We start from the raw sequence: 14,683 nt of genomic DNA, 5'->3' as shown, positions 1-14,683 counted from the left end.
TTACACCAGCTGACACAGAGATGCTGAGCAAAGTGGTGTCTACCCGCTCACTTGATCCTATTCCCACCAAGTTCTTCAAGACTATTACCATAGACAAACATTTTCCAGGAGCTTGCTCGATCGTCTCATTGAGAGAGGTCAGGGAATAATTTTTACAGCTCACTTTTCTGGCCCCCGGGTGAAACTGTTTTTTTTTTTTTTGCTTCCCTCTGTAATATGTAGGGGTGCAACCTATACCCCCCCCCCCCCCCCCCTCCCCATTGCTCTCTGTAAAGCACATTGTGTTGCCTCTGTGTATGAAATGCGCTATACAAATAAAGTTTGATTTGATTTTGATTTGATTAGACTGTTACCATAGCTATGCTGATGACACCCAGCTCTACATTTTTGTGACATCCCTCGACTAAAGCTCAACTGATAAAGTTATTAGTCAATTCCAAAATGAAGAACAAAATAAAGAAAGAAATAGTGGGAATATCATAAGCATAATAAGAAGCACAGTCATAGGGTACTACCAGACAGTAACACAAGGGCATGTCGTATGCATACACAAGGGCAAGCGCTATGCAGAAAACAGTTTAGTACAGAGCTACTACTCAATGGAATATGCTACGATTTCCCCCCCAAAAATCTAAATGAATAAATAATTGCTAAGTAAGAAATAGGTTTGTTTTTGGCTTAGTTTAACATGTCTATTGCACTCTTTTGGATGTGTATATGTCTTCTGGTCTCTCGATTGTTTTGTTTTGCTTTGCTTGCTTGGTTCTATTTGTTCTATTTTGTGACAGTGAGTGCCTTCCTTCCTGTCAGAAACTGAGTTTTGTTTCTGTTTTTTGTTTTGTATCATGGCTGGTAAATTCATCATTTGAATATATCATCTGAAAAAAATGCCTTGAATGTGAGAGGGTTCTGAATGGGTAACGGGTGATCTGGGGGGTGCTGGGTGTGCTGGGTGATCTAGGGGGTGCTGGGTGTGCTGCGTGATCTGGGGGGTGCTGGGTGATCCTGGGGGGTGCTGGGCGGGAGGGCTGGGTGGTACTGGGTGGGCGGGTTTTGTGTAACATATTGAAAGTATTTGTATTGTGTATGTTTATGTTTTTATTTTTATATGTCAACCCTAGGAAGAATAATTGCTATCCTGGTGGCAACTAATGGGGATCTACAGTAATGTAACAAATAAACGTACCTTCTTCTGCAGAATACACTAACACCATATGGCTGGATGGTCCTTCTCCTATGTTGTTGTAGACTCCAACTTTCACCTCGAACTGAGACAGGGGTGGGATTGTATCATTCCTGTAGATGTATTTGGAGGTGTCTGGTGAAGCTAGCACTGTCTGGATCCAGGTGGTAGTGCCAACAGAACGAAAAGCCACTACATATCCAAACCCCTCTCCGTTCTGAAGGTCTTCTGGTATGGGCTGTGAAGGCGATAAATGAAGGCACAGGTTTCGTTTACGCTTGCACTTGACATTAAAAATAAATAAATACATGTAATAATTTAATAATAACAATAACAACAAATAAAATAGTACACTACCCCTTTAAAATACCCCTAAGCGAACCTAATGTATGAGGTTGATACTCTCTTTTGAACGGATGAATTCTTCCTGTAACAGTACTCAATTATATTCGGTTCGCAATAATGACAATTTGGCCATTAAACCCAGAAACTATTTTTGGTAACCAAGAAGCTACAATGAGTATCCAGTCATACTGTATTTTCCGCAAATTACACCATATCACCAATAAAACATCCAACTGGATGCATCCTTCTAGATTTATGATTATACAATTTCCTCCTTCTCTGCATCTTCATTTTGATTTACACACCAGGGGAGCAGTTCTTTAAGAGGCAAATAGCGAGGAAGGAGACAGCTGCCTTTAATTAAAACCTGTTTAATTGAAGCCGCATCACCGTAGAGGATTCTATCAAATTCCCATTCACGGCAAAAGACTGATTAAAAAAACACTCTGTCACAATGAAGACATACTAATAAGTCTTTCTTACCTCCCATACTATAACAAGTTCTCCTCGGCTTCCTCCACCTCCCCTGACATTAGCTGGTGCAACTTCAGGAACTAGGGGATAAACACATAGAAAGTCATCATATGTGTTGGTACAGTATGTGTGTTGGGTGAAGCCGGTTGAATCCAGGACACAGCGGAACTCTTATCACGAAGTATTTGAAATACATCAGGCATCTGCCTACTTTTTCTAATTCAATCTAGTTTGACACCAATAAGCAAGTGTCCAAACTGTTACTGCTAGTACAGTATGTCACCTCCACGTGTGCAGCCCTGTTGGAACCATACTCCCTTGTGATTCACCCAGTAAGACGGAAGCACTCTGCTAAACCTCTCAAAATAGACACTTTCATGGCATTGCATTGCCTTATAGCATGCGCAGGTATTTCACACAGTTCTGGTTGATACAGACAGGAATTAATCACAGCAGGATTTCCTGCGTGCTGCTGTACATTGCAACTAAATGCATAAAATATACTATGCATCTTGCTCTTGATTTGTATCTCTTTTTTTTTTTTAATCTAATGCACAAAAGCATCAGCTTGTTAAATAAGTCTAGATAGACCAAGTCATTCAAACGCATGAGTAAACTATCTGTCCTGCTTTTTCAATGATTTTGGTTACCTCGGGGGTTAGTCATATTCAAATTACTTCATTAAACTTAATAAGTGGTGTGATAAGCACAATAGCCAATGGATTGCTGTGAAAACTGACTCCTGGTTTTACATGGGACAATCCATCAAGGGAGTATCCCACTTAATGTAAATGAAACTAATGAGACAGTTAAATTACATTTCTGCTGTGGGATTGATGGATTCACAAGACTCTTGAATTCACCAAGAGGGCAGTCAAAGGAGTGAAAATGTACCTGCTGCTTTGGTTCGAATCTGTTTGGATGGCGTGCTGGGCTCTCCGACACCCACACTGTTGATTGCTACCACCCTGAATTCGTAATCCACCCAGGGGTTCAAATCTTTCACTGTTGCATGCAACATCTGTCCAGGCACAGAATCAGGAACTAGGATTAAAAGAATTTAGAATTGAAATACAAGTACATTTTCATCCACCAACATCAGCACATTTCAAGATGCACAGTGCGATCAATAACTGGCTGTGGGTGCAATGTATTACAAACATGCATTATCAAAGAGGATAACCAAGATTTAAAAAAAAAAAAAAAGAAAAAAAAAAAGATAGATAAAAGAGAAAATGTACTGTTAGGGTATGATTACGGTGGCCGACGCGTGCAAATCACAACGGCAAATCCGGAACACAACGGCAAGTCCAAAAAACACAACCGCAAAGTTCAAACACAACAACAAAGTTAAAAAACACAACAGCAAGTCAGAAAACACAACTGCAAGTCGGAAACACAAATGCAATACAGAATACACAACAGCAAGAGAGAAAACACAATCGCAAATTGGAAACCACGATTGCAACTCCCAAAAACACAACGGCAATAACCAGAAATCACATTAGAAATGTGTCAACCGGAAAGGGATTTACTACTTGTTGAATCTGATTGGGGAGCTATAGTGTCAATAACAGTGGGACATGTGCGCGAAGCGAATACTCAAATTAATTTGAAATGATACGTTTAATGACTGGGTTTAAGAATGGAACTATTTTTCTCCCACATGCAGGAGCCTATCTTGCCTCCTGCCAGTCTGTTATCTTGCCTCCTGCCAGGCTGCTGTTATAAATAAGACGTTCTTAACTACTTGCCTGGATAAATAAAGGTTATTGATTGCTGATGAGCTAGCTAGCTAGCTCATTGATGTCATATCAAATATTGGACATTTTTTAGCTAGTGACCTGCTTTAGGAGGCTAGTGGCCTCTAAGTAGTTTGCACAAAACAGCTGATCAGACGTTACGATGCATAGCCAGGCTCTTGGCTAGTCTATGTGACACGTACCTAGATGGCAATATAATAATATAATATACTATATATAATAGCGAAAAAAATGAAGATATGTTTTGAGTATATCTGTGGTGGTGATAGGATAACATTAATATACAGAGAGAGGACGAGTAGTTGTTCTGTTGTATATTATTTCAATCATCATTCTCTACAAAATAGATTACATCCTAATTCGTAGCATCATCATTCATTCATTCTTGTCCTAGTGATTTTGACGTTAGCTGGTTGGCTGGAGTAAGGGCCGACTGCTTCATGTTGAAACGCAAAATGTCGCAGCCCAGCAAACACCCCAAGGAGGTTGGTTTGGTGCAACCAGTAGCGCCAGTTGGGTGGAGTGCGCGGTTCACTGCACCCTGGTTACGCACCGTTCCTGTGGGTGGGTGTCTCTCTCAGTGGCACGGCGGCGGACCAGTATCCAGTGCGCATATTGAGAGATACGGGAGCAGCCCAGTCTTTTATAGCCTACTCTCTGATATTCTGCCTTTCTCTGAAAAGTCTTCCACTGGTTCTAGTGTATTGGTGCAGGACATCGAAATGAGATATGTGTCGGTGCCTCTCCATCTGGTGCACTTCAGTTGTGATAGCCAGTGGAGTGTAAGGTGGCCGTGCGTCCGTCTTTTCCAATAGGTGTAAATGTTCTTGCTCGGTAACGATATTGCTGGTGGCAGGGTTATGCCTATGCTGGAGGTTTTGGAACATATCCCTCTGTTCTACAGCCTGATGTGTTGGCCCAGAGCTAGGTTTCCTGAAGTGTTCCCTGTGTGCGCATGTAGCCTACCCGTGCGCAGGACTGAGTGAGGTAGTTGACTTAGTTGATACCGTGTTCGCGACTGAGTTGTCTGACTCATCAACTGCCCCAGTTCCATCTATGCCCACTTCGCCTACCGCTGACACAAGTGCTCGTAGTCAGAGCATGCTCCAGAGTAAAAACCGTGTCCGAGCCTACCCAGCTACCTATGACACGCAGTAACCTGATTTCCTTACAGAGGACAGATGTTGAGTTGGCCAAGTGTTGGGAGGCTGCTCGTGATTTAGACATGGATGATGCTACGAATTAGGATGTAATCTATTTTGTAGATGATCTCTGTTGTATATTGAAATAATATACAACAAAACAACTACTCGTCCTCTCTCTGTATATGAATGTTATCCTATCACCACCACAGATATACTCAAAACATATCTTCATTATTTTCGCTATATTGCCATCTAGGTGTCACATAGACTAGCCAATAGCCTAGCGCATCGTAACATCTGATCAGCTGTTTTGTGCAAACTACTTAGAGGCCACTAGCCTACTAAAGCAGGTCACTAGCTATAGATAAAAATGTCCAATATTTGATATGACATCAATGACAATTAGCTAGCTAGCTCAGCAATCAATAACCTGTATTTATCCAGGCAAGTAGTTAATAACTTCTTATTTATAACAACAGCCTGGCAGGAGGCAAGATAACAGACTGGCAGGAGGCAAGATAGGCTCCTGCATGTGGGAGAAAAATAGTTCCATTCTTAAACCCAGTCATTAAACGTATCATTTCAAATTAATTTGAGTATTCGCTTCGCGCACATGTCCCACTGTTATTGACACTATAGCTGCCCAATCAGATTCAACAAGTAGTAAATCCCTTTCCGGTTGACACATTTCTAATGTGATTTCTGGTTATTGTCGTTGTGTTTTTGGGAGTTGCAATCGTGGTTTCCAATTTGCGATTGTGTTTTCTCTCTTGCTGTTGTGTATTCTGTATTGCATTTGTGTTTCCGACTTGCAGTTGTGTTTTCTGACTTGCTGTTGTGTTTTTTAACTTTGTTGTTGTGTTTGAACTTTGCGGTTGTGTTTTTTGGACTTGCCGTTGTGTTCCGGATTTGCCGTTGTGATTTGCACGCGTCGGCCACCGTATATGATTCCCCAAAGATCACAATTCCCACATTTTGCACCATTTAAGAGTATAGTGTGTACAATAGAATACAATGAATGGCATCATGTTAGATCCGGTGTCTGAAACACAGTGCCTGTGTTTGTGAGGGGTGTGTTAGTGCTCTACAGTTGAAGAACGAAGAGAGGTCTGTACACTGTTTCAAAAGCTCCCAATGTGATTTAATAAAGCACAACGCTTCGGACGATTTCAGGTGCAACCAAGAAGGCCAAGCTGGCCGAAACGTTGCGCTTCATTAAATCACTTTGGGAGCTTTTGAAACAGTGTGCAGACCTCTCTTCCTTCTTCAGTTATATAGTTTTTGGTTGAGCACCTGTCACTTTTCTCTCTTGGATGTGTGTGTATTTTCTGCTACTACTTAGTGCTCTACAGTACCTGTCCTGACAGCTTGCCAGCCTATGGAGAAGGGGGTCCTGGCCTGTACTGTGTACAATGTGACAGGGCTGTGGTTGTCAGGACCAGACCCCCAGGAGAGCTGGGCAGTGGTGTCAGTAATCTCTCCCACAAGCAGGGCCTCTGGGGCACCGGGGGGCCCTGCCGGTCCCAGAAGTAAAGAGAGAGAAGGACAAGAACTTTCATCAGACTCTAGGTATGAGCTAAAAAGATGTCATGCAAGGCAGATAAGACTGCTCACAAAGGCAAGATATTTAATATTTTGCAGCAGAGCTAGGGATTCTTGAATTGATTGTGGAAATAGAAAGGATTCAGAGGAAGAATACCTGCAAAATTAATGCATTGATTTTTAGATGCTAATGTTTTTATCTTGCACTGGAAGAAAATAAATGAATTGGGAGAGATACTGTGCAGGGCTTTCTCATTCTTCTGAAGATGAGGATTACAGCGTGTCAGTAAAACAAAGTAAGGGTTGAGGCGTACCTCTCACAATCAGGTCTGCTGCTGCTGACACACTATCCACCAGCGTGTGGACCATGCACACATACTTCCCAGAGTGTTTCAGTTGAATGTTCCTCACCATCAGGTCACCTGAAGAACCCTGAAGACAAAACACAAATACTTGCCTTATCTATCCAGCAACAGGCCAATATGTCTAGAACTAAATAATATGATTCCCATCTCATAATATAACCTATATACCATAACTTTTCAGCCCTCTGCGAAACAAGGGCTTGAAGGAGGAGTAGGAGTCAAAATAACCAGGTCTACATACAGTAGTGTGACAGGAGCATAGAGGTAATTTCTAACACCCATTAAAGTACCCCAAAGTTTAAAAGCTCTTATAATGATGCTCGCACAATGAAAATGTCAGGTTTTATAGAAGCAAGTTGTGAGTGTGTGCTCAGGCAGCTACGATGTAAATCCTCTAATCATACAGGTTTGTGCTCCTTTGTTCACTTGGCTGTCAGGTGGTTTAATCATACGATCACCTCCAGGCGAGAGAGATTTGATCTCTGTCCGCAGGCTTCACCCGAGTCCTCCATGTTAACTCGTCTAGTCATGTTTGTATGACGCGTACTGTACACGCCAGAGAGCTTTGTGAGGACAGTTTGTTGTAGGTGGTCTCAGGTAGTAACATACCCCTCCGATCATCTCAAAGTGGTCCGGCCTGTTGAAATCAATAGGTTTGCCGTTGAAGAACCACTTGAAGGTGGGATCCAGGGAGGAGTCCCTGGACACCTCGCATGGCAAAACAATACTCTCTCCCGCCGTGGCATCCACACTCAGGGGAGGAACAGTGATCTTAGTTGGCTCTGTTACAGAACACGGGGAGAAACACCGGATAGTGAGTAATTTATCTGTGCCTAAGCATTAATGCAGTAAAAAAAAAAAGGCCTACTTGGAGAAAAAGATACTTTCTGATTTACAGTGCAGTGACAATAGAGAGACACTCTTGATAAGATAAATTGACCTTAAACAACTTCACTGTGGAAGTGTCTTTTTTCCTCAAAATTCAATTAAGATGTTTGGGGAGAATGGGGGGAAATAATGGTTCATTGATATTCTTGAAACCGAATAATTAAACATACTGCAATCACTACAGTATGTCAAATTAAGGACAAATTAATACTCTGTATAACCATCAGTTGTGAAAACAGCCAGATTGAAAAAATGCAATGCTAGCTCTTTTTAAATTAACATGCAACATCTAACTCTGAGAAGGAAGCATATTCTTCCTCCAGTACTAGCTACATGTAGATGCCAGAGATTTGCTCCACTCTGCTGTGTGAATAATAACTCAAGACCTGACAAAACCAAGGATGAGTTATGCGTCTGTCAAACCAGCAGGAACATAAAACAACTATATACTTCATTATCAATTTCATGCTTGGGTTAGTATTTTTTTTCTTAACACAGCTTTAAACCATCTGCTTAACAGGTAGTGAAATCTGTGGCCGGAAAAGTACCTTTCACCACCAGTGTGCCAGTACTGCTTGACATCCCAAAGGGGTTTCTAGCCACACACGTATACCTCCCTCCATCAGATTTGCTTATGTTGGTGATCCGGAGAGTTCCATCTTCCATAATGGTCCGTCTAAGAAGGAGACATAGGAAAACTACCGGTACAATAACTCATATAGATTTCATATAAATCACTGGGCCTAATAATAAGGTTCACGGCATCTTGCCCCTCCTTTGAGCATTTGATTTATGTTGATACGGATCAGATAGTCTCAACAGGTATGACCTCATTCCTACAGTAGTACATTTATGTTATGATTTGAACCCTTTTCTCATTTCAGATAGCAGCTGGCTACTTTGGGAGATTGAATTCACTCTGCATTTCACAACAGAGCAATCATCTTAGTTCAAGCCGAACAGATTTGCTGTAGCGTTGGCATTGTGTTGACAGCACAAAAGATTCAAAGTGTGTATTAATGTGATACACAGCGGGACACTAGGGCCAATGAGGCCAGTAGAGAGGGAAGACCAGTACATTGGAGAGGGATGATTCACTCAGAATGGAATCAGTACCTGCGGCTTTATCATTATGCAGCATGTGGGAGATCATATCAACACACTAAAAGCCATTTCCGAAAAGTAATGAAAGCAGATATGTATATAGAGCTGTCTCACTTGAAGCAGGCTGTCTGGACAGAGTGAGGAACCAAGAAAACTGGAGGGATAATGGTTGGAAGGCAAGTGGCTGAAATACCAAATAGGGAGGATGGTTGTCTTTGTTTTTAGTTTTTTATTATTGTCAACGCAGTATTCATTCGTTGCATTTTCCTATTACTCCTGCCACTGGATCAGTCATGCAAATCATCTATTGGACATTTTGCAAAACAGCCGCATAAGAAAGAGGCTTGCATTTTTGAGACCACAACAAAATGCAGCTGGGATTGTAACTTTACAAACACTGGAGGCCATACAGTGGCACAGTTTTTGCATGTATCGTTCAAAAATAATAAGTTGGAAACAAATATAAACACATGCATAAATGATGAAACATCACCAGTGCGACCTTCAGCTTCAGTAAATCAAACAGAAAAGCTGTGAGCAGTAGGATCAGAAATCATACAAATTTCACTGTAGCTCCAAAGAATAAATATTTACTATATTCAGTTCGCCTGAGCTGAGACCCAGAAAGCATGTCTGACATACTGTAGGGTGCTACTGCTGATTTATTGACAAAAACATGAAACACTGAGGGATGGAGGCGCACTGAGAACATGACCTGAGGGGCAATGAGCTGCAAAACAGATAAAAAACGCAAATAACTCTGCTTTGCGAACAAATTCCGTTCCACGGTATGCACTTCTATTCTCGTCCAAATGCACTGCCTGTGTAATCACTTCTTTCTTTTCCTCCTGACCACCCCGTGGAATATGATAACTAATCAATTACACTACTCATGTTGAGGTAGGTTCAGTGAGTTACAGAAAGACTATGGAAATGTGGCAGCACATATTGATTTGGACTAAAGCCCTGAAGTTTTAGACTAGGGAGAAAAACACTCCTATCTCACCAAGATTCCTGTTCACACTTCATCTGACACGACTACGTCAACCAAATTAAAGATGCAAAATTAGAGCAAGCATATGCCAGGGTATGAGTGGAGTACATCAAACAGCACAGTGGTGAACGTAGCACCCTGCTTTTCTCGTTTCTCCAGCCATCTCTCTTTATTTCCATCTCTCAATATCCTCTCTCTTTTATGTCATACACACACATAGGCCTATTATTGCACAGATACAGCCATGCATACATGGTCTGTGGATGCGCGCGCGCACACAAACACACACACACACATACTCTCCCTCCACTCCCCGCCCACATACAAACACACATAAACACCAACACTTATTCTCTGAGTGCCTCCGTGTGGTCCATGCTTAAACAGTCAGTCTTGACATGCGTGTGTAGACTGGGATCTAGTGCCCCACAGAAGTGCTGTTTGTTCCTGGCCCTTGTCCTCAGACGGAACCATGGCCAGAGGATACTTACGGGCATGCAGCTGTAACAGTGTGCCAATAGGCCCTCTAGACTTCAGTGAATGCCTTGAATGAACAACATGTGCGCCAATGAGGCCGACACTGACATGACAAGGTATGAGGACATGTACTGTATACATTACACCATGCTATTCCAGAGTTGAACATAAAACGGCAGAGGTCATTATCAAAGCTTGTTTTACTCCCATAGCTGAAGCCTACAAAGTACAAAAACATACAAAACCAACCATTTACATTTACAGTACAGAGATACCTAAAACAATATATCTGTCTCAGGCAACCCTTGTGAACTTGGAGAGACAGGGACAGTATATGCAAAAAAAAAAGAAAACCTTCCCATGACATCTAAAGTCCCCTTGAGTGGAGTCATAAATAACAGTGAGCCCAGGAGAGTTGCACGGCCACAGGAGGACCCTTTAACATGTACCATCAATGGCATGAGCAGCGATGCGTGTAGTAGGTACTGTACCTCTTGCTGTCCTTCAGGAACTCGCCTCCTCTCCGCCAGGAAAGGCCCGCCTTGGGGGACGCATGTGGACGACACTCGATGGTCATCTCCCCACCTCTCTGGATCAGCATGGTCTTCTTTACAGGACTCTTAGAGAAGTCGGGCGCGGAGGCTGAGGAACAAACCCTGTTTAAGTAATTTGTTGTCTACCAGGGAGGAACAACAGCTGTGTGTCTGCCAAAATGTTAAACACATCATAGTCAATTAGAAAAATAATGTTTCATCAAAAAAAATCCTGACTGTCTCTATGTATGAGGTAATTATGTTGAGTACTATGTTTTAAGGAACTTAAGCTTGTCTTGAAGGTTGCAAAAACAAAATATGCAATTCTCTAGATCCAGTTTGTCGAAGGACACTGATTTAAAAAATCTGCTCCTTGGATGGTTCTGATATTGAAAGAGTGCCCTCCTACAAATATGTTGGAATCTTTATTGATGAAAGGTTGTCTTTTTGAAAGGAATGTTGAGCAAACTAAAAAGTTGAGAGTAACACTTGGGTTCTTTGGATCTTTTATAGAAATATATCTTGCTTTTCATGTGAAAATAGAAAGCTTTTAGTACAGTGTTTCCTGTCACTACTCGATTATGGTGACATTTATATGCATGCCTCCCCTACCACCTTGAAACAGCTTGACACTGTCTATCACTCAGCACTTCGTTTTATCACCGGTGATCATTTTAGAATGCACCACTGTAATTTGTATCAGCCAGTGGGGTGGCCATCCTTGGCCGCTAAGAGAGCACAACACTGGATCTTATAAAAGCTACCCAACTACTAACTAACTAACTAACTCCTAACTTCCCTCATCACATGACATGCTAGTCATCACCAGTCAAGGTCTCAACATTGGTTGACTCTCAAGATTGGTGGACTCTTAAGGGGAGACACTACAGTTGAATAGGATTTTTTTTTTCTTCTTTAAAGATATCCTCATAAATTTTTACCAGTTTAATCTTCATATCAAGAGATATTTTTTGTATTACACTTTCCCTCAAAAAAAAGTTTAGGTATGTTAATTAGGCAATAACTCATTGGCAGAATGAGTGTATGCTACATTTGCATATATTTTGGTACCTACTATCTAAACAATGAATAAAGTCAGGCTTAAAGTTTTACTTTTGTTTGGACAATATACTAAAAACTTAAATATTTACAGCTGTGTTTGTGAATACAAGCTTATTTTCAATAGATATTGAAAAAATACTGCATATACCCATTAAAAATATATTTTTGCCTATTTTTAGACACGAAATGCAACCTAAAATGAAAAGACAACAATATATTCACAATTCCAGCTGTAAATATTTGTTGAGATAGCAGGTACCGAGTGACGTCAGGTGCTGAAAAAACATAATTTTCAGAAAATGGCTGATAAAGATAAGCATTATGCATTCATATGCTTATTTCACAACAATTTGAAAAATAGCAGTTTTTAATCAAGTCTCGCCATTTCTCTGTTAATGTAGTGATAGTATACATGTCATAGTAGAAAAATATAGAAAAATCTGAAAATTGATGTTTGGAAGAAAAAACACCATTTTGACTGTAGTGTCTCCCGTTAAGGTCGCTGGAGTCAAAACTGAACTGGTGCTACTGTAGTTCCGTGCTAGAGCACAGAAGAGATTTCAGGAATCTTTTAATTTGGATGCCTTAGTCACTTTTGACATTTTTAAACATGAAAGATTCGCAGAGAACTAATGTGGTAAAGGATACAAGGAACCCTCCAACCTGTTGCATTATTACAAATATCAATGTTTACATTAAGAATTGACCCCAAAGCAGCAACATGAATGTACTTTTTATTCAACATGACCGGCATTGATCGTGCAACTCAAACACTACGAAAAGTGCTTTCATTAGTGCAGACAGTGTAAACAAAGTGGCTACAAACAGCCTGTCACGTCCCGCCCTGGGTCCAAGCCCCACCCTGTTTCCCAGATTGGATGCTCCTCTCTCTGCGCACAGGCATACCCTGTCTGTGTGATTGCCTGTCCCTCCCTTATTGGCCTCAGCTGTCCCTTGTACCATGTGTGTATATAATGCTTGGTGGTTCTCTGCATCAGTGCCAGATTGTCTTTGTTTGCCATGAGAGTAACTTTGATTCATAGCCCCCTTTCTCCTTGTGATCCCTGTGTGGAGTATTTTTGTTCTTATACTTTGTGCTTTTGTTTTTGTATGCCTTGGAGAGATTTTGATTTTGAAAGTAAAGTATTGAACTTTTTTGGCACCCCTTTGTCTGGAGTTTTGCTTCTCTGCATTTGAGTCTCTGGTCACCCAGGATCGTAACAGGACAATCTGGCCATGACAGACTCAGGAGAGAACAGCGCTGTCCAGACCGCGATCCAGGCTCAAGGAAGGAGACTGCATGAGCAGGATAAGAGGTTGAACAACCTGACCAGTGGACTCCAGCAGATTTACAACAGGCAGTATACTTTTCAAGCGGCCATTATGACACAGCTCCGTGACCTTGCAGCTCACCCTCCACTGGTGGCTGAGAGAACCAACCCCCAGCCCTCTCCGGAAGCCCCTGAGCCTGTATCTCCTGAGGCTCCCACACAGACAGTAAGTCAACAACCTTTTCGTGAACCCAAGACACCCCAGATTGAGAAGTACAACGGCGACGCTGCCACCTGTCGCTCGTTTTTGACTCTCTGTTCGTTGACCTTCGAGCTCCAGCCCCTGTCTTATCCTAATGAACGCTCGCGAGTAGCATTTATGATCACCATCCTCACAGGAAGGGCATGTGAGTGGGCCACGTCTCAGTGGGATAATCAAACTTCCATTTGTGGTTCTGTGAAGGATTTTACTGCGGCACTGCGGGTTTTTTTTGATCCCCGTACTCCGGGTCGTGAGGCAGCTCGAGGGCTGTTGTCTCTCCGACAGGGCAGCATCTTCCGCACCCTGGCAGCTGACAGCTCCTGGAATGAACATTCTGTGTGACGCCTTCCTGAACAGTCTCACAGATGACATCAAGGGCAGGTTGGCAGTGCTTGATCTCCCAGAGACTCTTGACTCCCTAGTCGCTCTGACCATCAAGATGGACAACCGACTTCATGAGAGGAGGAGTGAGAGAACCCATGGATGGAGGTCACCGCTGCATGTGAGACAGTCCAACACGCTTCAAGCCACTGAGCAGCCCTCCTGTTCAGCGGCGGTCTCTAGGCCTGAGGCTCCCGCCCCCACCGCTGCCCCTGGGAGGGAAGAGGAACCCATGCAGCTGGGGCGCACCACTCTCTCTCCTGAAGAGCAGCAGCGCCATTTGAGAGAGAGGAGATGCATCTACTGTGGACAGCTTGGGCACTTTTTGGCGGCGTGTCCGCTAAAAGGCCCGGCTCATCTGTGCATGGGGGCTTACTGGTGAGCCGAACCGTTACCGCTCCTCGTCTCCTCCGACCCTTCTCCCATGCCCACCTTGTTGCTCCTATGGTTTCTCTGGACTTATCTGTGTTTTTGGATTCTGGTGCGGATGAGAATTTCATTGATCGGAGTCTGGCCAAGCAACTCCATCTCAAGTTGGAACCCCTTCCATTCCCCATGGTGTCCAACGCCCTGGATGGCCATCTGCTCTGCCAGGTGACTCACCAAACTCCTCCTGTGGCTCTGCACATGTCAGGTAACCACTCAGAAGATATTGTTTTTCATGTCATTGACTCACCTGATTCACCCCTGATACTTGGTTATCCCTGGCTAAAGACACACAATCCCCAAATGGATTGGTCGTCTAGGCTCATTCTGCCTGATTCAAAATCTGAATTGGGTATCTTGGGGAACAAATAAAACTCTGGTCATTGTTAACTCAACTGTAAATTCCATGAAACTAAAGCCCCTTCATGACTGCTTCTTCATGACTGTTTTCTCACTTCTTGGAGAGGG

The 14,683-nt window shown here is 42.6% G+C and overlaps 1 protein-coding gene across 1 annotated transcript in view; it reads right to left on the bottom strand.

Annotated features, from left to right (window-relative positions):
• The window catches only part of cntn6 (contactin 6), a gene marked incomplete at both ends in the record, with an annotated part of 49,844 nt that overhangs the window by 14,231 nt on the left and 20,930 nt on the right, over positions 1-14,683 (bottom strand). The window contains 8 exons of the mRNA XM_084441002.1: positions 1,187-1,421; positions 2,012-2,082; positions 2,897-3,046; positions 6,266-6,424; positions 6,767-6,884; positions 7,427-7,599; positions 8,254-8,381; positions 10,772-10,922. Of these exons, the coding sequence (XP_084297128.1) occupies positions 1,187-1,421; positions 2,012-2,082; positions 2,897-3,046; positions 6,266-6,424; positions 6,767-6,884; positions 7,427-7,599; positions 8,254-8,381; positions 10,772-10,922 (1,185 nt within the window). The remainder of the gene's footprint in view (positions 1-1,186; positions 1,422-2,011; positions 2,083-2,896; positions 3,047-6,265; positions 6,425-6,766; positions 6,885-7,426; positions 7,600-8,253; positions 8,382-10,771; positions 10,923-14,683) is intronic.

This window comes from Borostomias antarcticus (assembly GCF_949987555.1).
Source record: "Borostomias antarcticus genome assembly, chromosome: 7".
NCBI classification, from domain to species: domain Eukaryota; kingdom Metazoa; phylum Chordata; class Actinopteri; order Stomiiformes; family Stomiidae; genus Borostomias; species Borostomias antarcticus.
This window is presented reverse-complemented; position numbering and strand designations above follow the sequence as displayed.